Genomic DNA, 25,806 nt, shown 5'->3' with positions numbered 1-25,806 from the left:
GTGAGACTACTTACGTTAAGATCGTTGCCTCCTTCACCCTCAATGACGGCGGCCGGATCGAAGTTGAGATCTGCCGGCAGATCGACATCGGTAAGACCGGCCAGCGCGTTTTGATGGCTTTGCTGCTGCTGGCCCATCATCGAGCCCATTGAGAGGAGATTTTGCTGCTGCTGCTGCTGCTGTTGCTGCATCATGCTCTGGGGCGAGTTCATCATGTTCTGCGGTGAGTTCATGAGACTTTGCGGTGAGTTCATGATGTTCGCGGCAGGGTTGTTGGGCCCAAGGCCAAGATGCTGCTGCTGCTGCTGAGGTGAATGTAGCTGCTGCATGCTGTTGCCATGCCCGGCATGGCCGGGGCTGTGGCTCATGTTGCCGTTCACGCTACTGCTGCTGCCGCCGTTCTGTGGCCCGTTCGCGTTGCCGCCACTGTTGCTGCCGGTGGACTGTTGCTGCGGGTTGGAGGTGTTGTTGATGTCGTTCGCCGGCGGTACGCTTGGCGGTCCGCCCGGCGTCATCGGATGGCCGGACGAGTTGCCACCGCCCGGCGTGTGCGGTGTGTGCGGTGTGTGGGGCATCTGTAACAGCAAAACACCAAGCGGAACATTGTACTCGGTTGCAAGGCGCGCGAGGGAATGCAAACACACGATACTTACCTGATCGTTCAGTGATTTCTCCATCGCGTTCAGCGGATCGAGCGAGTTGACCGAATCGCTCAGATGTGCCAAAGGATTGCCGGCGTGGAATTCACCACCATTGCCACCGCCGCCACCGCCACCCGGTGTTCCGGGGCCGTTATTGTTACCGACGCTTCCAGGGCCGCCGGCCGATCCGGGGTTCGTGCCCGGCTCTTGTTTGATGATCGCATTGCCGTACGAATCGTACTGGGGCGTTCGGTTGTAGCTGTTGAAAAACACAAACAAACGATTGATAAGCATCAAAATGGCCAGCTTTCCACTTCACAAAATACTTACTTGGAACCCATCATGCTGCCGCTAGCGATCGAGCTCATGTCCGGGCTCATGTAGGGGCTCATTGCGTTCATGTTGTCCCAGGTCGGGAGCGAGGTGGATCCAGGTGACATCACCTTGTTGAAGTGCTTCGCGTCGACACCGTCCGGGTCCGGTTTGATCACGGGCAGGCCGGGTGTGCCAGCGCCGCGCGCATTGCCGCCACTCGGTTCCGATGGTACGGGCGGTTGCTGCTGCTGCTGCTGGTGCTGCTGCATCGGTGGTGGTTGTTGTTGTTGTTGATGCTGCTGTGGATGTTGTTGCTGTTGCTGCTGCTGCTGCTGCGACGGTTGTTGAGGGTTGAGACTGCCTCCAATGTTGGGATTATTGACACTGCCCGGTGGTTTGACCGCTCGCCAGTTCGCTTGCGCGTCGATGATCACCTCCTCCGTGTCCATGCCGTTCGGCGTGTTGGAGGAGTTGAGCGTGTTCAGTATCGCCCACATGTACTGATCGATCTCGAGCCCTTCCGTTAGTGCCGGTTTACTGTATTGGGAGAAACGAATTGTTAAAAAATGAACACATTGACCTCGAAAATCAGCTCCAAAATGCCCTTACCTGCACACCGGACACCGCCAGTTGCCACGCTCGCAGTTCAGCGCCAGATAGGCCTCCAGATCGAAGCACTGGATGTGCTTGCAGTCATGGCCGCGCGCTGGCAACGTTATCCGCTTGGTGGTTAGTGTACACTTGAGTGATACCTAGGAATGGAAAGCAAAAGATCGCTCAATATCGTGCATCGATCGATTGAATAAACAATCTCCTTACCTTTGCAGACGTTGCCGACGCGTCCGCCGCAAGCGGATCCTTGTCGGGTCCGCCGCCCAGCGGTTGGTTCGGGTTCGTTGTGTGATTGACGGCAAAGGTGCGCTTGATTTTGGCGACCGCATGCTCCGCGGACAGGAGGTTACGCTTCAGCAGCGTGTGCAGCACATGGTTTACCGACGGCCGATGCACCAGCTGTAGCACGAACAGATGGGACTGTAGCAAAAGGGGGATAGAATTGACATTAGAATTTGCCTCGATTTTGCCTCCCAAACAGTGCAAAACACTTACACAGCAGCAGGTGCTGACGGTGATTTGGATCGTGTTGCGGCCCGGCTGGCAGACCTGCTTCAGGTAGAGCGGCCGGTGCGTGTTCTTGTTGTCGCCCCGGTCGATTTCGAGCGGCGTCGAGTTGGCCGACACCTGCACGCTCGCCGGCCAGTTCGTGTTCATCTGCCGGTCCTCGTGGTGGAAACACTTCAGCTGCAGCTCGAGATCCGGCCGGCACATGAGCGTGTTGTAGACGGTGGACTTTAGCTGAAACACGTGGTTGCTGACCGCGAGATTGTGCTCGAGCCGGAACGGTGGCAGCAGTATGCCGTCTCGCACCGGGAATGTCAACCGCAGTTCTTCATCTTCTGAGAGAAAGAGAAACGTGATGTTAGAAGGATGCCTCTTGTGGGGGGGCAGGGAAACCGGTAATTCTGCGATACTTACTCTGCGGCAGGTTGTTTGGCTTCACGTCCGGATTGGGGCTGATGTAGGGCGTCATGGAAGAGGCGGGCGTTAGCGGTGGCGTAGGATTACCCGGCACCGGACTGTGCTGGAAGTTCATGCGAATGTCCGGCTGGTAGCCCTGCATGTTCTGGTAGCCCGTGTTGTAATACTGCTGCTGTTGCTGTTGCGTCTGCTGCTGCTGGTGCTGCTGGTGCTGGGGATGATGCTGTTGCTGCTGCTGTTGCTGCTGCTGCTGTTGCTGCTGCTGCTGGTGCTGCTGCTGCTGGTGGCCCATCAGCGCTCCAGGGCCTACGGGTGCTCCTACCGGTCCAACGCCCGGTCCACCGTACGGTGGCGTGTTCTGTCGCTGCTGCATCATCGGCGGTCCGCCGCGATAGTTCATCGGACCCATCGGCCCATGATGCCGCCCGTACCCGGCGCTGGCCTGCATCGGCAAGGGAACGCCGGCGGCTGCTGCAGCGGCCGCCGCTGCCGCCGCCTGATGCGGCGGGAAGGGTCCACCCGCGCCCGGCATACCCTGCCCCTGGCCCATCCCGTACATCGACCGCTTCTGGGCCATCTGCATCTGGGGGTTCGGGTAGGGGGCCATCCTTCGCGGGTGCTGCGGGTACCCGTTCGCCATTCCCTGCATCTTCGACATCGGCGACATCTGGTTCATCTGGCTGAGCGGGTTCATGCCGCCCATCTGGGCCGCCGCCATCCCGTTCATACCGCCCGCACCGCCCGGCCCCATCTGGCCACCGCCGCCACCGCCGCCTCCGCCCATACCCATGCCCATGTTCATCATCTGCGCCATCGGGTTCATCTGCTGATGGTGCCGGCCGTATCCACCGCCCGCACCGCCACCAGTGCCACCGCCACCGCCGCCCATCTGGCCCATGCCGGGCACCATGCCACCGGTCGCACCGCCGCCACCCATCTGACCCATCGGTCCCATGCCGCCGGCGCCACCGACACCACCTCCGGCGCCTCCGCCTCCACCGCCGCCACCCCCCATCTGGTTCATGCCGTTCATCTGGCCACCCATGCCGCCCATTTGGTTCATGCCGTTCATCTGATTCCACGACGACTGCGAATGCATCGCCATGTTATTCATCTAAAAGAAAAGTGAAGGAAAAGAACCGTTTAGTGTGATTTGGGGTGGTTGTGGTTGATTGATGCACACATACCTGTGGATTGTAGCCGACGTCCATGTTGCCCTGCTGCCCGCCGGCCGCTGCCACCATACTTTGACTGTTGAAACCTGTTGGCGCACCGGCAGCTGCTCGTCCACCGGCTGTCGCTCCAGCTGCCGATCGCTGCTGTTGTTGTTGTGGTTGTTGCTGTTGGCTCGCAGCTGCCTGTTTAGCGTATCCTTTCTGGTGCTGCTGCTGCTGCTGCTTCACGTCCAAATAACCGGAAGCTGCTTCCGGGTGCAGCACTCCCCGATGGTAATCTGCTAATAGAGGCGAGAGCAGTTGTGATTTGAGCATCAATTACAAGCTGTCAACACAAACACTGCCAAGCACAGAGCGCTACTACGTAGTGTGGATTGCATAGCTTAAGGCGCTTTGTGATGGGCGGAGTTACTCTTGTTTTTTTCGAAATTAATAACGAATTCATACCGTGATGAGGATTCTGCAACTGTTGATAGCTTTGCTGCTGTTGTTGCTGATGGTGGTGGTGGGGGTGCTGCTGCTGCTGCTGCTGCTGTATGTCGGGATAGCCTCCAATGTAAGGAGATCGACGATCACCCAATGTTGGAGCCCCTAGGGAGCCCCCCTGGGCACTCATATCTCAGCCATTGCTGTAAGCAAAAGGAAAGGAAAGCGCGTTAGAAACGAACGGTCACGCACTGACGTCACAAAACGGTAAAAGGGAATTTATAAAACGTCAAGGAGCGATGATGACGTCATGGCAGGCGAGTTAACCACGCAGTCCATTCGCTTACGTTGTTCGATCTTTGGCGTATTGGAAGCTAATTTTAGTCGTGGGTGCAAGGATAGCGTCCGGATGGAATTGAATTGAAAAAAGGGATGCCTCCAAATGTGGGAAGCAGACGCAATAGACGAATGGAACGGAGTGTTTGATTGAGTGAGGAGATTCGCCCACAACGTCGCCCACAAAAGGACACACAGCTCGTGGGCGGATGTGCTGAGAGCGGGATAACGCATGGGAAGGAAGCGACTTTTGGGACGTAATTCCTACATCCTTATTTTGCACTCAACCTGCTTGCTGTAAGTAGATGAGCGTCATACGCGTGGGATTGTGGTGAAAATTTCCAGTGGATGGAATTTTCCTATAGATTGTAAAATATCTACCAACACACAGACTCCAAATTGAAATATCATCCCCTCTCCCTTTCTAGCCCTCAACCCCCATCACCCCATTCCCTCTGGGAAAAGAACGGTACTTATTCCAATTGCTCCTGGCCAGCAGCAGAACGAGAAACAGACAGCATAAACAACTTCCCATGTCTATTAATACTTCCCACTGCTGCCGGTCGCGTAGTAAGCGAAACCGCGCGTTCGCGTACTTGAGTCCCCGACTTCCCCTCCCCCCCCATCGCCCTTTAACCACATTCCCTTCCCCTTCCCAAAGCAGGTGGCAAGAATCAGCGGAAAAATACGTTTCTCCTGCAAAACCCCCTGCCCACATCCATTCCTAGCATTTATGTGCATTCCCCCTCCCCCACCCCTCTGTGTGCTGGAGCGGAAGAAGAGGAGGGCCTGAAGCTCCAAGCGTTTTGTAAACGATTTAACACACAAACCGATTATCCAAAACGCATACACACGCAAACACCCCCTCAACATGCGGATGGATGGGGGTGGTTGTTGGGCAAATGGGCAACCCAAGTACAGAAAGTAAACAAGGGGGGGGGGGGAGGGGAGGGTGCAAAAGTGCAATCCCCGTGAGATGCGTGATCTGGTTTTTTAATTTTATTTATGTTCTTTTCCCTCCTTCCTCCTTGCCATTGGCTTTTCCTTCCTCCTCCCTTTGCGTAGTTCACTTCTCGGTACGCAAATGAGCGTTTTATATATGAATTTTGCGCGAAAGACACAGATTCCTCTTGCGCAAAAAAAAACACGCGCCAACCATTCGATCCGGAAAAACGCGTCCAAACGGGAAGTACGTGTGTGTATGTATTGGGATCGGATAAATAATTTGACTCTGTGTGTGTGTTTGGCTAGCGTGGTGGAGCGTTCTTGCCGCTCCCGTCTGACCGTCCCCCCTCCCAATGGATCGTGCGGTGAGGGAATATTATTTATAAATTAAATCGAGATCGGGGCGCGGATACTATTTTCCCGCGGAGAGCGACACACACACACACACAAGCGGACACAAGCGCGGTCCACACGAGAGCCGAAAGGTAATGAGGGTTTTCCTTTTTCCGCGTACGGGCCCGGCCGCGCCGCGTCCGTTCATGAAATTAATTCAGGTTAAAAGTGCCGCCGTGTCGCGGTAAACTTCCCCTACCATCCCGTTCATCATCATTCCGCCCTCGCGAGAAAGAGAGAGAGAGAGAGAGTGGGAGAGAGAGAGAAATGTGCGCAACGCTGTTGATGGCGTTGATGATGGCGCTGATGACGCCGATTGAATGAGGTCAGTGAAAGGATGGGGATGGGCGTGCAGGAAGGAAGGAAAGAATGGAAGGGGAAGGGTGCGTCATGGTGGTGCCAGTTCCCACCACTCCGGTCATGACTTCCGGTTGCGGTTGTCTCCTCTTATCGCGCGCGCGGGGAGGGATGCGCTCGGCGAAACATTTCGATAGTTTCCAGCCGAATGGGCTCAATTGATTGTAAAGTGTTTGGAATGAAACAGAGACGTGTGTTTGGATGGACTTCTTGTAGAGTACAACATGCTCATAGAGTTATTCTAAAAATTAAAAATAAAATTCGTAAAACTTCCACAACCACTCGCTTCCAATGGAAAATGTCACTGGATAGCGACGAATAAGGTTATTGATAATGCCACCGTTCAAGGGTGGAGCAATGGTGGAGCAAATGACACCCCCTCCAGAGCAATGAAGTTGTTACGCTTTGTGTTGGTCACCACTTCCACCAACGCGGGCTGCCGCGCTACGCTCGATAATCGTTATCAGTGGTTTTGATTTTACGCATTCGTGCTTTCGTAGTGAGCATGCGACCACAGGGCACAGGGGCAAGTGGACAAACACACTATTGAGCTGTAGTCAGTGCATTTTTTCTCTCTTTCTCTTCTTTCGTTTTGTTTGTTTCAGGCGTTGTTTGGTTATTTTGTATCGTTTCGTTTCGATAATGGCTCCATTGCGAAGCGTGGGGTGTTTTTTCTTCTTTTTTACACACCGTAATTAGCTCATTTTGCAATTGAATTGGATGATTTGTGTTTTGCTTTGTTTTCTGTTGTGACTTTTGTGGTTTTAGGGGTACTTTTGTCTCCTTTTTTTGGTTGATTCGTTTGTTATAATTGTTATCAAGTTGATAACAGTTTGAACTTTATCTCAATCATTGCTATTTGATAGTTTTTTATATTTACTGTTTAGTTTTAATGCCTTTTATTTTGATTTTCAAATATTATCTTCGTTTATAAAAATTGTCTTCTTAAAAGATATCATCAAGTCATTGCAATACTCAATGTAAAAAACCAAAATTAAATAGCACAATGAAAAACGCAACCAGTGCAATCGTTAGCACCTTTCTCTCTTTGTATTATCACACACAGAAGAAGACAAAAAAAAACGGGACAATAGATTGCACAACAATTGCAGCAAAATGGCTGCGCTGGCCGATAAGCAAAAAGAGAAGCTCACAGAAAGAGAAAGAGAGAGAATAAAAAAGAAAACAAACCAAATGCAAACAGTGAAAATGAAAAGACAATGTTAAACAGAACCGCGACACACACACACACGGGGTTGAGGGTAGTATATTTATTTAATAGTATTCGATGACTGTTGGCTCAGTGCGTTTGTTCGACCCCTGCCCCCGTCCACGGTACCTCAGTTTCGCCACCGTGTGGCCACTGTTCCGCCTCGCTGCCCGGTAATGGGCAGTGGCAGCGAAACCACACGGGCGGACGGGTGAACGGTGGACGGACGGGTGAACGGTACAGAACATTAAAATTGGGTTGCAATCGGGTTGAAACAGTAAATCGCATATGACAATTATCCGCTTTGCTGAAGTCATTCATTTGCCCCAAAGGTGTGGGAGAGATTGTGGTGCAGGGATGCAGGGAAGAGGTGGGTGCAGAAGGGGATAAATTGTTTGTTTGATAAGCTCCCACACACTGGAAGGAATGAGTGGTGAGAATTTTCCAGCATTATGATGCCAGGGTTTCCGAGGCTTTTTGTGTTAATGTTTTAATCAATGTATCAATAATGCAGCAATTCGGGCGTCGTCGTCGCCTGCTCTGTGTTGAGCTGATCAAAATGGACAGCCAAATCGATCGACATTGTAATGCAATGATGGGGGGAGGGGGGGGGGGGGACGCAACGTTAGTAGGCGCTGCGAACATTCAAATGAGTGTGAGCGATGGGAGAGAAAGAGAACGTCGGGTTTTAATTTAAATCTTTTAAAATTAAATAACCCTTCAAACACACACACACACACGTGGCAACATGATAAATAGTGCAATGTTTCAATTAGAACCCGAATTTGCAACCCTATCGTAAAGCAGGCGCGGACAGTTTAGCAAATACCAAAACAACACAGCCAAGGTGCAAGGAAAAAACGGTGTGTGAGGTCGTGTGTGTGGCGTGTGAGTGTCGTTTGGGTGCTTAGAGAAGCCGCAAAATTAAAATTAGATTATGATTTACGGCGCCACACATATTTCGAAACCCAGTGTGCTGACACAGTGTGTGTGTGTTTGTTTGTTGCGGTTTACGCGAACAGTTCAAACAATGTATGCGCAAACGGGGGCAAAACGGGAAGAAGAGCTGGTACAAGTGGGTGTCTATATTTTTTTTTTATTAGAAATTGTGTATTGTCCCCGAATCGAAGAGGAAAACAAAAAACGCTCGTCAGGAAACGTGTGATTTAATATAATCCTCTTGCCTGCTGTCCCAAAGGCTAATACAGCGAGTCGGTCCCATGCCACCTAACCACACTTTATGTCCCGTGTGTGTGTATGTGTGTTTGTTACAGGAAATAAAGAAAAAAAAGGTTCAGAAATCACACACAATACGTGAGTTAATTTATCATTATGCTACTGCTGGCCCCATGGAACGCCGATAAAGCGTTAAATAGTTACCGGCTGTAAGCATTGGGTGGTTCCCACGGGGCGGCACAGGACTGAAAACCGCACCGAAACATATAGCGTGGATTTGTATAGCGTGGATTTGAAAAAGCGATTTATTTTAATTGGTTCAAATTTATTCACACTTTTTTACAATTTGGGTCTTCACACTTTGATTAATAAATCGCTTCTGTTGCGCATGCCCTTATTTGGTCAATATTTCTCGCGCGCTCTGCCGATTCCCGATCCTCGACCGTTGACCTAGCACACGAACCCTGACCGCTTAGAACGATTGTTCTCTCTCTCTCTCGCCCGATCATCTATCCTGCTCGCGTTTTATAGCAGTGGTGATCGATTGCGCTCAGATCGATTAACGCACCTCTGTTTATCCCAACCTTTGTACTGTTTATATTTTGGCGTGTCAACATTCCCCCCCACGTGAATCCATGCGGTTTGGATTCACCAGTTGATAAAGACGCGACAATCAACCTACTGTGTTTTGCCGTTCCCACTATCAGCCTTTGCATCATCAATTTCTTCCTCTCTATCAACTTCTGCATCGATCCTCGCTAGTTTTACGACCGGGCGTTTTAACATTTTCCCGTGCGCTGTTCTCACCATCGCCTGCCTGACTCTACCGTCACATCCAGGAAACACTTTTTCTACAACAGCTCGTGGCCATTCCTTTCGAGCTCCTTCCGTCACGAAGACCAACGCGCCCACTTTCAACTGTTCGCCTTCTTTTTGCCACTTGGCTCGCCCATGAAGAGTCGGGACGTATTCTTTGAGCCATCTGTCCCAAAAGTGGCTGGTGAGTTCTGTAGCTCGGCAATAGCTGTTCCTTAGAGCTTCCGCCGGGTGTGGTACCATGGTTGCCATCTCCTTTCTTCCTACCGACGATCCTAAAAGGAAGTGGTTTGGTGTTAATGCTTCCGAGTCGGAGAGCGTTTGTGGCATGTATGTGAGGGGGCGCGAATTAATCAGGCTCTCTGAGTCTGCAAGAACTGTGAGTAGAATTTCGTCATTTAATTTTCCCCTATCGTCAAACGCATTCAATGCTTCTTTGACACTCCTCACCATTCGCTCCCATACTCCGCCCATGTGTGGTGCTGAAGGTGGATTGAATCGCCACGTAGTGTGTGCGTCGGTAAAGGTGTCGGCTAGGGAGTACTTGTTGTCTGCTATTTGTTTTTGTAGCTCGTTGTTAGCGCCGACGAAATTCGTGCCGTTATCGGAAAATATTTCGGTAGGAGGACCCCTTCGACTCACAAACCGACGAATTGCCATGATGCACGCTACTGTAGACAAGCTATGTGCGACTTCTAAATGCAATGCTCGTGTAACGAGGCAAGTAAACACAGCTACGTATCGTTTTTCTCGCCGTCTTGCATTGACCACCTCTATTGGCCCCAGGTAGTCGATGCCTACTGCACTAAACGGACGAATGTGGGAGGTAAGTCTCGCTTCTGGGAGTGGTGCCATTCTAGGTATGCTCGGCTGACATTTTCTTATTTTGCAGCGTTGACAGTTTTTCATTGTCCTGGAGACACACGAACGCAGATGTTGTATGTAGTACCGCTGCCTAATCTCATTCACAACCGTTTCGCTATTGGCATGCCCGAACCTGCGGTGATAATCGTTAATGATCAGTTCCGTCACGGCGTGATTTTTCGGGAGTATGATCGGATAACGTGCGTTGAGATCTATCTGCTTTGCTTTGCATATTCGGCTATTCACGCGTAGAACTCCGTGTGCGTCTTTAAAAGGCGTGAGCGAGAACAGGGGGTTGTTTTTCTCCAGTTCGGTTGCGGCATCCTGTTTTAGGTCTGGCTGGCTGATCTCTAGCTTTTGCATTTCCGCATGATATGCGTCTTCTTGAGTAAGCTTCCATATCACTATCTCAGCCTTCTCAAACTCTTCGGAGCTTAGGGGTAAGTTTTCGTACGAAACAGATTTTAGAATATGAGCTTGCTGTTTTTTAGTGGCCTTTAACGTTAACACCGGAAGACCTACACGTTTTCGTCTACAATTTGATATAAACCGGTACAGAATCGCTACTGTCCGTACAAACACGCTCCATTTAGAAAATCGTTCAGGTTTTAAGCTAAAACTCTCTATTTCTGTGTGCATCATTACATGTCCGCGACGCTCTTCCGTTGTGTTATCGATAGGTTTCTGTGGTGGCCAAGCCTTTTCTGGTTTGTGCAAGAACGATGGTCCAAGTAACCACATTCCGTTTGGCTGAATGTCTGTTTCTTTGCACCATTTAGTTAAGCAGTCTGCCGGATTTTCTTTCGTGGGAACATGCCTCCAGTTGTGCAGTTCGGTTAGCGTCAGTATTTCGCCAACTCGGCAAGCTACAAATTGTTTAAACTCCCGCGTGGGAGAACGGATCCAGGACAAGACAACTTCAGAGTCTGTATGTATGAATTTGTGACGAATGTGTAACTCCAAATTTTCGCTCACTGCTTGCATTAGTCTTGCCCCTAGCAATGCTGCTTCGAGCTCCATGCGCGGTATAGACAAATGTTTTAATGGTGCTACACGACTTCTCGCCATCACCAAACAGCAATTAATCTCGCTAGCCGTTGCCATGCGGAGGTAGGCTGCACATCCATACCCAAGTTCACTCGCATCGGTGAACACATGAAGTTGAATGCTATTGTAGTCAACCACCGATGTTTTCGAGAAGTACCATCGAGGAATTTCCAGCCTTTCTATACCCGGTAGTAGGTTAACCCATCGCTGCCATTTAAGATGTTCTGAGTCGCTCAACTCAGCATCCCAGTCCAGTCCGGACCGCCATAAGTCTTGCATTAGGATTCGGCCATGGATCAGTGCTGGGGCTAGAAGGCCTAGAGGATCGAATAAGCTCATCACAATGCGCAGTACAATTCGCTTTGTCGGCCTCTTTTCTCCTACCGCATAAGGTTTCAGAGCATCTTGCCAATTTGCAGCAAATCTTATTACGTCGGTTGACGTGTCCCAGGTGAGACCTAGAACTCTCGGAAATTGTTCTTTTTGTTCCAGTTCTATCGCCTTGTGTTGGATTCTGTTAGCTTTTTCCAAACCTACAAGGGCTGTTGACTCGTTACTCATCCAATTGCGCATATTAAAACCGGCTTTGCTATGTATAAAGTGGACTTGTCGTGCTCTCGCATTTGCTTCTTCTACGGTGTCGCAGCTATCAAAGTAATCATCCATGTAGGTTTTCTGCTTGATTGCAGCAGCAGCTTCTGGGTACGTCTCTTTGTATTGGTCAGCATTCACGTGCATAACGTACTGAGCAGAACACGGTGAGCAAGTTGCGCCAAACGTAGCGACATCCATGATGTAGGTTTTGGGACTTTCGCTCGGATCGAATCGAAAAAGAAATCGTTGAGAGTGTGTGTCGGGCTTTCTTATCCGTATTTGATGGAACATCTTTTCAATATCACCTCCAAAGGCGACACGTCTCTGTCTGAATTTGCACAGCACTCCAGGAAGCTGAACTAGTAAGTCTGGGCCTTTCAGCAGCTTTGAATTCAGCGAAACCCCGTTTACTTTAGCAGCTGCATCCCACACTAGTCTTTTCTTCTCCGGTTTGCGAGGGTGGCCAACGACGTTTATTGGTAAGTACCATGCACGACCAGGAGGGGCTTCAAGCACCTCCTCGTTAGATGCTTCATGCGCAAATCCCTTCTCCATGTACATTCTTATCTGATTATGGACTTCTTCTTTTAGGGGTAAATCTTTTTCCAGCTTGCGTTCTAATGCCAATAGACGTTTCTTAGCCATAGGAAGGCTATCTGGGAAACATACCTCATCTTCTGCCCACAATAAGCCGGTAGTGAAACGCTCAGCATGCCGTTCGGTTGTAGTCTGTAGAAGATTATTGGCACGGTTTACTTCTACTGATTCTGGAACATTGACACTGAAGGAAGAAATGCCCGTACCTTCGAGAGTGAAATACTGGCGTAGCATTTCATGAGTCGTCTGATCACCGTTTACATTGCTGCTTTCGGCTGAACTATCTTCCGCAACTGCTGCGATGTTCTGCGCGATGTTCACTTCAAGTAGCCCTTGTCGATCCATGCTGTTCGGATGTTGCACAGTTTCATCTACACTCGATATTCTTTCGTGACGGTGGACCGGGAATGGCGTTGCTGCTGTCGATCCGTCGATGCTTTTTGGACCATAAATCGACCAGCCTAGTAGACTTCGCACAGCAATTGGTTGACCTTCCTCGCCCGATCGCACTTCCAGTGGCTTCATCAGCGACACGTCTTGCAGCCCAATCAGCAGTTGAGGTACTGCGTTACGATACTGTATCGCCGGAAGTTCCTGGAAGTAATTCAAATTCAATATCAGTGAAGTGTCAATTGACTGAGTCGGTAAACTTAGCTGATTTATGGTGTGAGCGGCCGCTATAGAGTAGCGCCGCTCACCGCCCCTGGCCGATATCTCCAGCTGCACACGTTGCGATGATTCCTCTCTCCTGCAGTAATTGCCAGTCCAGCACAGCTCTAGAGGATCACGAGCACCTTCAAGTCCTAACTGTTGGGCTAGCGACGTTTCCACCAGTGTCAGAGAAGATCCTTCATCCAAGAAGGCATACGTGTCGATACTGCGTTGGCCATGATAAACAGTCACCGGAACTATTCGAAATAGCGTCGTCGTGGATTTCTCTACGTGAGCATAACACTGCGCACTTGACGTGGAAGCGGATGGTTCTTGATGGAGCAGTGTATGATGCCGAATACCGCATCCCACCACTCTACAGACGAACGTAGATTTGCATGGTCTCGTTCCATGACTGCCCAGGCAATTCGCGCAAAATTGCAACCTACTGACTGTAGCATGACGATCTGTAACCGTCATGGCTCTGAAGACTCCACATTGACGGACGCGATGCATTGGATCTTCACATACATAGCACTTCACACTCGTTCGCGATGGTGTAGCTTGCGCATGATGAGAATTTTGGCCGTTCGTGTTTACTCTACTTGCGGATTCAACCGTATTGGACACGTGCAGGAAGGAATGACCTCGAATGTTTCTTGGTGGCGCACGAAGAGCTTCTACATTAGCAGGCACTGTTAATTCACAACAGTCTTCAGTCAGCTCTTCCATGAAAGCGCAGAATTCCCTTAGCGTTGGTTTAACGAAGTTCCGTTTGAATCGCACCCACTCCAAGGCTCTGTTGGCCGGCAGTTTTCTTACCAGTTCTTCCAGCAGTTCCGGATTAGAGAAATGATCTTCCATTTCGTTGGCCGTCAAATGATCGCATAACTTTTGGACTGCTATACCAAAAGATATCAATTGGTCCAAGCGCTCTGGTTTCGGGTTCTCGATTTGCCGTGCCTGCTCGATCAATTCTTTTACTAAAAGTCCTGGTCGTCCATACAACTGCTTCAGCAACTTCATGACCTGGGGAGCTGCATTTGGAGAGGTGAACTTGGATTCCACCACTTCTCTTGCTGGTCCGGTAAGCGCTTCTTCAAGCCGGATGATGTTTTCGACCGAAGTAAAACCACACGCCTCGGTTGACCGATTGTAGTAGCTATAGAACACAGGCCACTGTTTTATCGAACCGGAAAACGCTGGTAGCTTTCTACCCCACAATCGCCTCGCACTCTCACGTTCTTCCGCGGTACTTGTGCAGGGGTTGGGAAGTACTTTTCGCTCATGGTCACTGGTTAACCAATCAACGACTTGTGATGTTTCACTAACGCTGCGACCACTTCTCTTGCTAACACTGCCATCCTCTATCTGTTGTTTCATCGCTTCGTAATCCGAATTCAATTTCGCGATTCTTTTACTCATTTCAGTTTGAAGCGCTTCGACTTCCAACCTTCGCTCTTTAGCTAAACGTTCTAGCTTCAGTGTCGTTGCCACAGAGCTTTTACTTCTGCGAGAAACGTGCGATGCACTATCCTTTTGGTTGGGGTTTATTTTGCATCGAGAGCTAGAACCTTCGATCAGACTGGGTGCCTTTCTGTTTCTTTTCCACATGCTCCGTATTTGTCGGCGCAGTACCCGTTTCGCTCCTAACGCTTCGCTGAGCCATAACTATGTCCGGAGTTGCGACTAAGGACACTTTTGATGAGGCTAACTCTTGGTCCGCTGGTTTCTGCTGCAAAGGTACTTCTACGGGTTTCTCTAAACGGGTTTTGGATGTATCGCCATCCTGAGATTGGGCCTTCCCACGAGTAGCCCTACTAGGTTTGCCACTCATCTCGTGGTCTTTCACCTTGGCTGCCTCGTCCTTTTCGCCGCTTTCACACCGTTCACACACCCACTTCACGTACTTCACCTCCTTGGAAACACCAGCGCAATCGAAGTGCCACCACTTAGAGCACGCGTCACATAGCACCATATCCGATACCGCGTTTTCGCGTTCACAACCGACACAGTCGAACTTTGGCTTCGGCATTTTTCTGCGTTGAACACTTTCACGAACTTTTAATTTGTTTGATATTAAAAGAAAAACTTTAAATTGTAAAAAAGCTTGTGGAAGCGATAACAAGACCTTTGTATAGCGTGGATTTGAAATTATATTTATTTTAATTGGTTCAAATTTATTCACACTTTTTTACAATTTGGGTCTTCACACTTTGATTAATAAATCGCTTCTGTTGCGCATGCCCTTATTTGGTCAATATTTCTCGCGCGCTCTGCCGATTCCCGATCCTCGACCGTTGACCTAGCACACGAACCCTGACCGCTTAGAACGATTGTTCTCTCTCTCTCTCGCCCGATCATCTATCCTGCTCGCGTTTTATAGCAGTGGTGATCGATTGCGCTCAGATCGATTAACGCACCTCTGTTTATCCCAACCTTTGTACTGTTTATATTTTGGCGTGTCAACATTGCATGTGTTGGTGTGTGTGTGTGTGTGTGTGTGTGTGCTTGGGAAACGGATGGTAAAAATCACAACCATATATACCCTCAGGTGAGCCGGTGTGTTTATGCGAATGAGTCACAAAGGACTGCAATCTGTCCGACAGCACCATTTGCCACCAGCAAACGGGAAAATTTAATTCCCCACAATTCGATTCCGCACTGACGGGAGTGGTTGGGGGGAGTCCAACGGTTAAAAGGACACACACACCACGACCAGGTGAGGTTGGTTCACGGCGGATCAGGTGACGCGATTGTAATGTAATTTAATGTTGGAAAATGTTAATTATAAATTATACATTATTCGCCTCATTCGCTTCACGGCTCACTTGGTGGGTGAGTGTATAAGGGAGGAAAGAGGGTTCGATCGTTTGGTTTTGACATTAATATGATACGAAACGGCCCCGTGATGGGGACACGCACAAGGGACGCCATGGGACGAGGTGTAAAGTCAAACGAATCAGTTTGTGTGTGCGCGCGTGTGTGTGTGTAGGGGACATTCGGTATCATTCGCGAATCGGTATTTTATTGCGTGAAGTGTAGCACGGGGACAGGGGGCAGCACGAATCTCGACGCCATCACTCCCTCCTGATATTTTTCGGGACACAGCACACACAGAATGGCGCAGACGTGTGGAAAATGTTGCGCCCAGTTTTGCAACCCAAGGGTGGAAGCTTGCCTGCATGATATTTGGATTAATTTGAAAATCTCATCACGACCATGTTTCGGCGAGGGTGGATCGATGTCCACGATGAGTGTGTGTAATTTTATATTTAAAATAAACAGTATTCGGTGGGTTAGATGATTGTAAGGTTAGAAAAGTAGACGTGCGACGGTTTGTTTGGCTTTTGGTGGGCTAAAATCAACCCGATGGCAGTCCAATTCCAACTTGTTTATCAATCTAAACACGCTTCATTTAGGTTTGATTTACACTAGCTAAACGGCAAACGATTAAAGGCATGATCATTATTATGATGGAAATACATTAGTGTCCAACATGTCGTACTAATACAATTACACTGACAAATTAAAGCCTTTTTCCACTTTACAAAAACTGATTAAAATATCCCATCATCAAGCCACGTGCAACAAGTTTAAATTTGCTAGTGCTCAAGCCTTTAGCCCCCGCTTCATTTTCCGAGAACGTGTTGATTTCCCTACGGGAGCATGTGTGTGTGGTTGTGGTACGCGCGAAGTAATTGCGCACAACGTGACACCAATTGCGTCCCATTCTGCTTGTCGTCGTCGTCTTAGCAACAGCAGAAGGAGGAACAACCCCCATGAAACCCCTTTTTCTCTAATCAACTAACAGAACTGAGCGCACCACTGAACGAACGAACTGCTGGTGGGTGTCATTTTTATGTTTATTATTTCAAATTTTTCTCCACTGCCCTTTTCCAAACCCCCCATCGTCAGCGTTTTTATAACGCAATTGGTGGTTTTGCTTTTGCGTCGCAAATGTGTGTATATCTCTTGTAGGCTTTTTTCACGGAAAAAAAACGAAGAGGATAAGGACTGGCATATCTCCAATATCGTGCCACCACACACATTCATCCATCAATTCCCTTGCAAAATCTCGACGAAGCAATCAAAAAAAGGGAAAAAATCACCACCAACGTCATGATTGGTTCTGGCTTGGAAAATGAAAACTGTTCGACCCCCCCCCCCCCCCCCCCATCATCGGAAATGGAATAAAAGTGAGAAAAACAAAGCAAGTGGCAACAACAACAACAACAAAAAAGCGGACAACGGCAGCCAAACGGTCGGTTGTCCTCCCTCACCCGTCGCAAAACGTCGATATGCACGTGCGTCGATATATTGCGTAGCACAACGACACACGCACACACTTTCCTTGGGACGAAGGCCACTTCGGGCTATTGTGTCCCTTTCCTGTCCTCTCCCATAAGGGGACGGACACACGGACAGCGGCCGGTATGGTTTCACATTATCTTTGATTATATCCTTGATCCCATTTTTCCGCACTCGGATGTGTATTCCCATTTTCTTCCCATCCTCTCGTGTAGCCTTCCCAGAACGACAGAGAAAGAAGGACATTTTCCTTGCGTTTCCTTTCTCCCATTGGGGGAGGAAAACGGTTCGGTAATCACTCCCTTCGGTTTTGGGTGAAAATATCCGTGGAAAACACTCTCCTTCGAGGCGCAAGGCATGAGAGGTTTATAAGGCATGCGAGTGTATTAGTAGTGCTGTGAGACAAGTGGTGAGCGCTGGTGAGGAATAGCAACTCAGTACTGTGCTGCTCACATCGAGATTCAGTTAATAACGACATAAATATAGCGGGCCCAAACAACAATGTACCTAAGCCTCTGGTCTGGACACCGACACCGACACAGAGATAAATAAAACATACACACACAAATACACTCGAAAATAGTGCCATATTCTCTCTCTCTCTCTCTCAGACTCAAAAGCCGGCCCCGAGAAAGCCCGAACAATCCGTGGCAGACACAAAAGCCGAACAAACATATTTAATGCTGCTTGCTTTTGCTTCCTTCCCCAACCAACGGCCTGTGCCTTTTTCGTCCTGATTTTCGATTCGAAGTCAATAAATGCTCATTTCCCCTTTTACTAGTGAGTTCCTTCCCTTTGCCTACTGAAAGTGGGGAAATTTGAGTGAGATTTTCTATCCCTTGTATCGTCAACCAAGTAAGGGGAAACACGACTACTCGGAGTAAGGCTTTTGCGTGTGAGTTACCAAAACCGTGGAACTCACCAACTCGTATGTATTTTGTGTTTGCCCAAACCCAACTGTTTGTACTTCCGCTGTGTCGGTTGTGTTGCCTGTGTGCTGTATGTATTCCGGATCCTCTTCCTCTTCCTCCTTCTCCCCTTCTTCTACCTTCCACTCGTACCCAATTTCCGTTCCGCGTAAGGGGTAAGGTTGCGCGTTGCAAATCACCGAAGATTATCCGGTAGTAATGTCGGGAAATTGAGAAGCATATGGAGAATGGTTTGAAGCGGGCGAACATGGTTGATGGTGCTGGTGCGCCATATACATGATGAAAACAGGAACACCAGCACGAAGCTCGTTTAATCGGATGAACTGCTCGAATTATATTTATTGTTGCACTTGGGCGAAATGGGCTTCGGCGCTTCGGTATCGATGCGTGCCGAGGGCGTTATGTTTTGAGCAAGTGACATATGAGTGGTCCTCGTCGGCAGGTCGTTTAAGGTGTTTCAATTCTATTACACCTTATGTGATTAGAGGCAGCAAACGCTGTGGGAGTGTTGGGAAAATGAATTCCAGCTCCTATAATTATAAGCATTATCGCACAGCGCCTATCGCTTACAGGTTAGCATAAATAATTTAAATCACACTTGCAACGCCCAGGCACACGGTAAACAAATGATAATCATAAATATCGTTCCGGGTTCAAAAACAGTTCCAAAATTCTACCAAAACTTCCCTCCCAAGTCGCAGTCGCTCGGTACGGGTAGCAAAACAATCATTCGACTGGCAGCGATCCCTTCCATAAAGTCAAACAGAAGGGAGAGCAAGCGGTAGGCAAAGGGCACACAAATCAATTTTTATTCAACAGTGCCTCCATCTCCACCCTCTCTTCCGTTGGTGACTAAATCTGTTGACAACTGTCACACGAAGGGAGCGCGGAGGGAGATACGAGTGTCTATATTCGTCATCACGACGCAACGCCGCTTTTTCGAACATACAAAACACGAGGGAACACACGGGGCCCAAAAACAAGCAAACCATGTCGATGTGCCGCCCGATAAGATGACGCTCGACAGCGCCACACTCGCTGCCCCGGTCTGTCTGTCTTCTTTCTCCATCCTCCATCCCAGAGCCTCATCCAACGACGGTCCCGTGATTATAGTAATGATGGATCGGTCTAGCGTCCTTTTTTTTTGTTGTACTCGACAAACATAAACCACATCATCTTGTGGAGTGAATTGCGCTTCAGGAGCTCTATGACTGTGTATTTGCTACTCGCGTTCGCCCTTATGACACCCAGCATTACTACACTGCCCATGGTTATCGACCGGTGGCAGAGTTTTGCGTATCCTTACTGCGTCGTTGCCGTTACCGCTTGTAAAGCGCGCACGAAGAAGATTACGCCAGTTACGCAAATCAACAAGTAACAAGCAAATGAAGCCGATGTCATTGCAGTGTCGGAGTTTTGTGTACACCTTATTTTCCATTTTCGGCCAGCAAATCAAAACAATCCCGGGCTGTTAAAAAGCAATTCGTGTGATGTAATTTGCATGCCTTCGGGCGTTTGGCGTTGCGCATACTAATTAGAACTCTCCGCGTTACGTACGCGTACGCCTTACAGTATGCAATCCGCGTACCAAACGGCAAACCACCACCGTTCTGCTCAATTGAGCTCGAGCGCAGAAAGGAAAAAGATAAATGAATGCTTCATTATTTAAAGGATTGATCATTTGTCTCGTGTTTAGTGGAAACTTGGCAATGTACAAACACACACAAACCCAATAGCACCTTCCCATTCTTTGCATAACGACCCACAGAAAAAGCCAGAGAGCATAACCCGGTGTGACATGACGACTCACTTTTCGATTAGCGTCCCCTTTTGCGTTGCGTTTTGAGTGTGTGCGTGTGTGGTGACGATTTCCCTTTGGAATAATTTCATCGGTTATGTCGAACATGTGTGTATTGATTTACGCTCCTGGATGGGGGTTTGGCTTCCGCTGCGGGTTGCGGCGGCAGCAGTAGCACTCCGCGCGCTACCATTTGCCCAATTTTCCCGAATGCCGGGTGCGGGTTGCAGCGCAACTCCCGGTTAATAATCTGCCCGCCAGCAGTTCGACTTTTTCCCGGCAAAAGGGTCCCGGCAGCACACCGAAAGAAGAGACCATGAGAGCCTTTAATAGGAAGGCAAACGATGCGCTAGCGTTAGAGTGTGTGTGTGAGAGAGAGGCAGAGACAGACAGGCGGAGAATAATTCCACAAAGCCTCCCTCTTTAAGGGGTGGACATGTTTTATTCTTTATTATCTCACCCTCTCATTACTACACACTCTCACCGTTTGGTGTTTCTCTCTCTCTCGCTCTCTGTGCTTCGTCGTGCAATGAATGTGTGTAGTTGCTTCGCGCTTTTCCCCAAGGCACGTGTCTCCTTCGCGCGTCGCTAACCATTTCCCTTTGCGTTGCCAGGCTGGGTTTGTGTACTGCGATCTGTGTTGGATAGTGCCAAACCCTTCGTCCTAACTAACCATTGTTCGGTGCGATGATTTAAATGTCCTTGCCCCCTTCAGTAGTGGATAGTAAATGCGCCGCGTCACACCGTGAGTGTCGAATAAGAGCATACACACACACACACACACGCACATGCTTACACAAACACAAAAGCCTCCCTATCCTTGTTGCCATTCACCATCGCACCCAGTTGACCGCCTTTTTTCCACGAAGGACGAATGCCGCTTCGATGTCCTTGTGTCGATTTTTCTTCATTTTCCTACATCCCACCCAGCGCTCTGGTGGAAGGTGGTGCCTTTTTGCTTCCTTCTTCCTTTTCCCTCTCCTCCGCCGCAGAGTTCCCATGGGTAATCGATGAAAATTTTCTAATTTTCCAAACCGATTTCCACCGATTAGTTGCCACAATGCTCGAGCGAGTGAGCGAACGAGGTCGACGACGACGACGACGATGAGACACTGGGCGGAATGGGATGATTAATTGAATCGTGCCGGATCGTTCCTACCGCCGTACACGGTACAACAAGGTGGTCACGCACTCGGCACTCGGAGTGGGGGGGAAGAGCAAACCGATGAAAGATAATGTTGAACTTTTCCCGGGTATCTTGTTTCAACGCTTGATGCCCTTTTTGGTGGTTTGTTGTTTCATTGTGTTTTATTGGGTTTCGGTTAATTTATCCCGCATAAGGTCACCGAAGTTCGCATAAGGTCGGTTTTTCTGGTGTAATGGGGGTTCGCCAGTGAAACAGTGAACGCCAGTTTTGTGGCGCCAGCAAGTTAAGCGAGCTGGTACAAACTCGTTCGATTGTTGTAATATACTTAAAAAAAGCAAATAAAAGGTACAAATAATGTGCTCAGAAGCGGGACAAAAAGCTTCCCAAAAGAAAAGACAATAATCTAATTTATTTTGGAAGCAATTTTTCCCCCTTTCACAGTAAAGTAAGTAGCGCAACACTGTCCAGTGCCATTGCTTCACCATTTTTTTTACGGTTCACTCTGATGCGGCAGTACGGGGGGTTTCCTGATACAAATTGCATGCTTTTAACAAGTGCCGTTTGCCTCCTTTCCCCATCATGCGTCCCGAAAGGACGAAAGGACACACTATTCCATCATAATGGGACGAAATTACTCTTCCAAGCTCGGTCGACCGGTTGGGATGGTGGTGGTGAAAAAACCCCATAAAGTTAGCCCTCCGGAATGGTCCGAGTTTTCATCATTAATTACCGAAGAAGGTCCTTCCGGTTAGTTTTGCGTTTGTTTATTCCACAAGGACTTGTGTGAGTGTGTTTTTTTGTGTATGTGACTCTCTCTCTTGGTGTGTCTGTAGTAGGGAAATTAATGTGAAGCTTGGATGTATTTCATACCCAGTTTTTTTTTGAAAACTGAAGTTTATTCCATTTTACGCTCCCTAGCTTCTGTCTGTGTGACATAATGTAATCATCGGCCCAAAATTCTTTCCATCCAACGTTCTCAAATGGGATGTTTTTTTGCTTTTTATTTCCTCTTCTTGTTTTCCTCAAACGAAAATTGATAGCAAAAAATCAACAAAATGCGAAATACGATTAAAAAAGATCTATAAACATTTTACGTCCCTAACGTCCCTCAGCGGAAGGCTGGTGGGTGGCGGGCGGGTGGTAAAAAGCAAAAATGGTTAAATCCCTTTTTTCGGTAAATCAAATGAAAATGGTTATCATGAGCGGGTTCTTTATTTGGTGTGTGTTTTTTGTTCTTGAAAGGGTTGAAACAGAATGAACCCCTTGCTCTCTGTTGCGCACCAAAACACTAATAGGGTAGGGATAGTGCAACAGAGGAGAGTCCTCTAGGAATTCCATTTCACAGGCAGCATGGGAACGGACAGTAATGCGGGCAGAAATGCGAAGGAAAGCGCGTGGTACAGGCAGTAAATCAAAGGAACACACGCCACAACGCACACTTGCGCTGCGCTGCGTATTGTGTTAATAACAATTACGACCGACACACACGCACACACACGCACCAACACTACAATGTTGCGCGACGCGCACAGCAGCGCAAGCCACAAAGTAACAATAAATATTGCAGACACTTGAGGCATTAGTGGCATTCGCCGGTGGTATCGTCGGTGGTTGGAATTCGAAATTCGCAGCCGTATGAGTCATGCTGGCCTGCTTTCTTGCTGCTGGCCACGATAATCCTGTGACCGATTTCCCCATCCCTTGCACCGCTTTGTTGAAGTGAGTCGAGTTTATCCAATATTATCGTCGCTCGAAGCATAACTTATCGGACCGGACCCTGATTCATCCCCGCCTTTCTGGTCTTTGTTTGCCTTTGTTGCAGATCTGGCGGGACACGGTTGATACAGCGATAGAAGCGAAGGGAGAAACTCGCTGTGAGTACCCATTTGGCAAAGGTTCTTGTTCTTGACAAGCTGGGCAATAAGCCTTAATAAAGGTCGTTTTGGTTGAGTAAAGTAAGCTGTTTTGATTATTTGTAAGGTAGATTGCATACTTTTAGGCGTTTACAATACCTCAAGCTAATTATAAAACGCCTTAAGTTATGCTATATGTGTTACACAAAAGCCTTATTAATGCTAGATCAAGAGTTTTACGTTGTCAACTGGGCAAAGCGTTTCGGTAAAGGCGCTAGGGCCATCCCGTCACACGCAAGAAGGCCAGTTCCCTCGCAACCACAATGGCGACAATGGCGACTGTGGCGATATTGACGAAGACGAAGACGACATTTATCATGCTTCCCACACCCACCACTCGAAACCACTCACACGTACACTCACATACATACAGTTTGAACCCTCCATGGAAATTGCGATTCGAAGCCAAACCATAAGGGCGAACACACACACACACACACAGGCACACAGAGTTAGGGCAAAAGGCGACACCGAAAAGGGTCACACACTCACAAGACACTGTCTCGACAGCGACGACCCCCGTTCCCTCCTCCCCCCCCCCCCCCCACCCGCGTAGGTCTTCGTCTTGCAACCAAACAAACCCACCCCATGGCGCCTATCCTTTTTAGCTATTCCCGCTCATCACTGTTCCTCCCCCGGTTCGTCGCCCCACCGCATTTGGGTGCTATTTTCGACCGCATTTGGTAAACACGGCTTCAAACGCACACACACAGTAAAGGACACGTTGACGCTTACGATGCGGTGTGCGGGGTTAGTTTGTACATTTGGGGTTTTTTGATTAAGTAAATTTGAGGTTTTAGAAGAGAGGAGATGAACAGTTCAAAATCAGTATTGGTAGGTTCCCGTTCGTCTCTGCTTCGTATACTGCCATGCCAATCCTAAATCCTGAATAATTTGAAGGCAAAACACACACACGCATAGAGTCGGCAAACAGACAATATGGAAGCGACACTGACACCCCGTGAAAGATGGATCACTTTCGGAGGACTCCACTAATCAAGTGACGAGGGAGTTGCCATTTTGGATATTTGAGATGATGGAGAGATATCTGTAGATATGCTCTACGGGAGGGTGCAAAGGACATTGTGTTGTCAGCCTCGATGAGAGCATGGGATATAATGATCAATCAATCCCGCGTCCAATATACGCAAACGGAAGCGAAGCATCCGAGTCTTAAGCTACCGTGCAGAATTCGATGTAAATTAGCTAAATCTCTCTTCTATCTCCCACAAAAAGGAAAAACAAATCCATTCCCCACGAAAGATTGGATAGTTATTTACTGTCACTTCATATTCCTATATTCCCCTGCCATTCATTTCAAGACGAAATGCCCGTGCAATGTGCGCCCCGTCCCGAAAGTTATCTACCCAAAGTGACACTAAACGTTGCTCGAGCACATTCTTCAGCGCTACTTCATCAACTCACACATTATTGTTTTGGGTGAAGTCAGTTATGCGCAGCCGAAAGTAGACAGCAACCGATGCAACCGTACGCCAACCGAACCGAAGAAGTTGCTCTTAAAACTGTGAAAACTTTTATCAACTCGCAAGACACACTCAGGCAGACCAAGGCGAATGGGAAACAAATGGAGCCAAAGTTTTGTGCTGCGGTTTTCTGTTCCCAAACGAACTTTTTGGCCCGAAATGAACACTCGAGTTGGGGTTTTGGGGTGGGCAAGTGGAGATGGTTCTTGGGTAATTCGATGAAGCGGTATCGTTGGCTGCTGCAGACGAACTGCTGCAGGAAGCATGGGCTGAGATGGTCATTGGGCAAGATAAATCGAACGTCACTGAAGATAAAGCAAATGTGCTGCCGTATCTCGTGGGAAAAGTCTCATGGGAAGGTTAGGTCTCTGCTTGTTAGGCGAGCGGTTTTTGGAAGGAAAATTCGAGCCAAGTTTTATGTAAGTTCAATAAAACTCAAGTTTAATTCCTCAAGTTTCGTTGAAAATCATTTTATTTTATGTATTTTTTTAAAAGATTTTAGGAACTATTTTGCGAAGGTCTCCCATCCTTTTACGTCACATCAGTGAAAAGAGAGAGGAAAAAACAAGGAATCTAGCCTGCAAAACTCTCCCTTTTCAAAAATAAAAAAGAAGCATTTCCCGGATACAACCCTCCCCCCCCCCCCTCGGGATGTTTTGGGGGAAATGTCATAGCACCATATTTCCAATCGACCGCGCCACGCATTCGACGAATGTCCCGTGTTTCGCATATTTGATTTGTTTCACCCACTGGCGCGCCGACCACCATTGGAACAATTCCATCAATGTACGAGGAAAAAACGCCACCGCAACGCAGGGCGATCGAAGGAAGCGTAGAGATGGCAGAGATGGAATACCATCATCATCGTCATCGCTGAAAGGGAAGCTGTGCGAGAGTGGCGTAACAGAAAATAATATTCAAATCCCCTTTTCCAGCGAAAGCATTCTCGGGTAAGCGGGTCTGGCCCCTAGGATGGGTCTGTTTTTTTCCCCTGTGTCCTGGAACTACAACACAACACCGGATGGACCCCGCCACACGTACGAGGAAAAACACACATTTTCCAATCCTGTTGACGAACTCACATACATGCACGCACACACAGGTGCAAGCAAGAGAGAGAGAGAGAGTGAGAGCGAGATTGTTGG

The 25,806-nt window shown here is 48.6% G+C and overlaps 1 protein-coding gene across 5 annotated transcripts in view; it reads right to left on the bottom strand.

The window, feature by feature from the left end:
• LOC120960997 (zinc finger MIZ domain-containing protein 1) overlaps positions 1 to 25,806 on the bottom strand; it is a 107,435-nt gene that overhangs the window by 3,301 nt on the left and 78,328 nt on the right. For 2 of the 5 annotated variants that reach the window (XM_049607653.1, XM_049607652.1), the window contains 8 exons: positions 4,115 to 4,296; positions 3,680 to 3,948; positions 2,490 to 3,606; positions 2,064 to 2,407; positions 1,776 to 1,988; positions 1,566 to 1,708; positions 972 to 1,493; positions 15 to 900 (listed from right to left, as the gene is read on the bottom strand). In XM_049607653.1, the coding sequence (XP_049463610.1) occupies positions 15 to 900; positions 972 to 1,493; positions 1,566 to 1,708; positions 1,776 to 1,988; positions 2,064 to 2,407; positions 2,490 to 3,606; positions 3,680 to 3,948; positions 4,115 to 4,283 (3,663 nt within the window). In that variant the 5' untranslated portion in view covers positions 4,284 to 4,296. Of the gene's footprint in view, positions 1 to 14; positions 901 to 971; positions 1,494 to 1,565; positions 1,709 to 1,775; positions 1,989 to 2,063; positions 2,411 to 2,489; positions 3,607 to 3,679; positions 3,949 to 4,114; positions 4,297 to 25,806 lie in introns of all 5 variants that reach the window. The other 3 variants (XM_040384527.2, XM_040384526.2, XM_049607654.1) reach the window with 3 other exon arrangements.

This window comes from Anopheles coluzzii, chromosome 2 (assembly GCF_943734685.1).
Source record: "Anopheles coluzzii chromosome 2, AcolN3, whole genome shotgun sequence".
Lineage (NCBI taxonomy): Eukaryota > Metazoa > Arthropoda > Insecta > Diptera > Culicidae > Anopheles > Anopheles coluzzii.
Note: the sequence above shows the minus strand (reverse complement) of the source record. Positions and strands in the feature narration are given on the sequence as shown.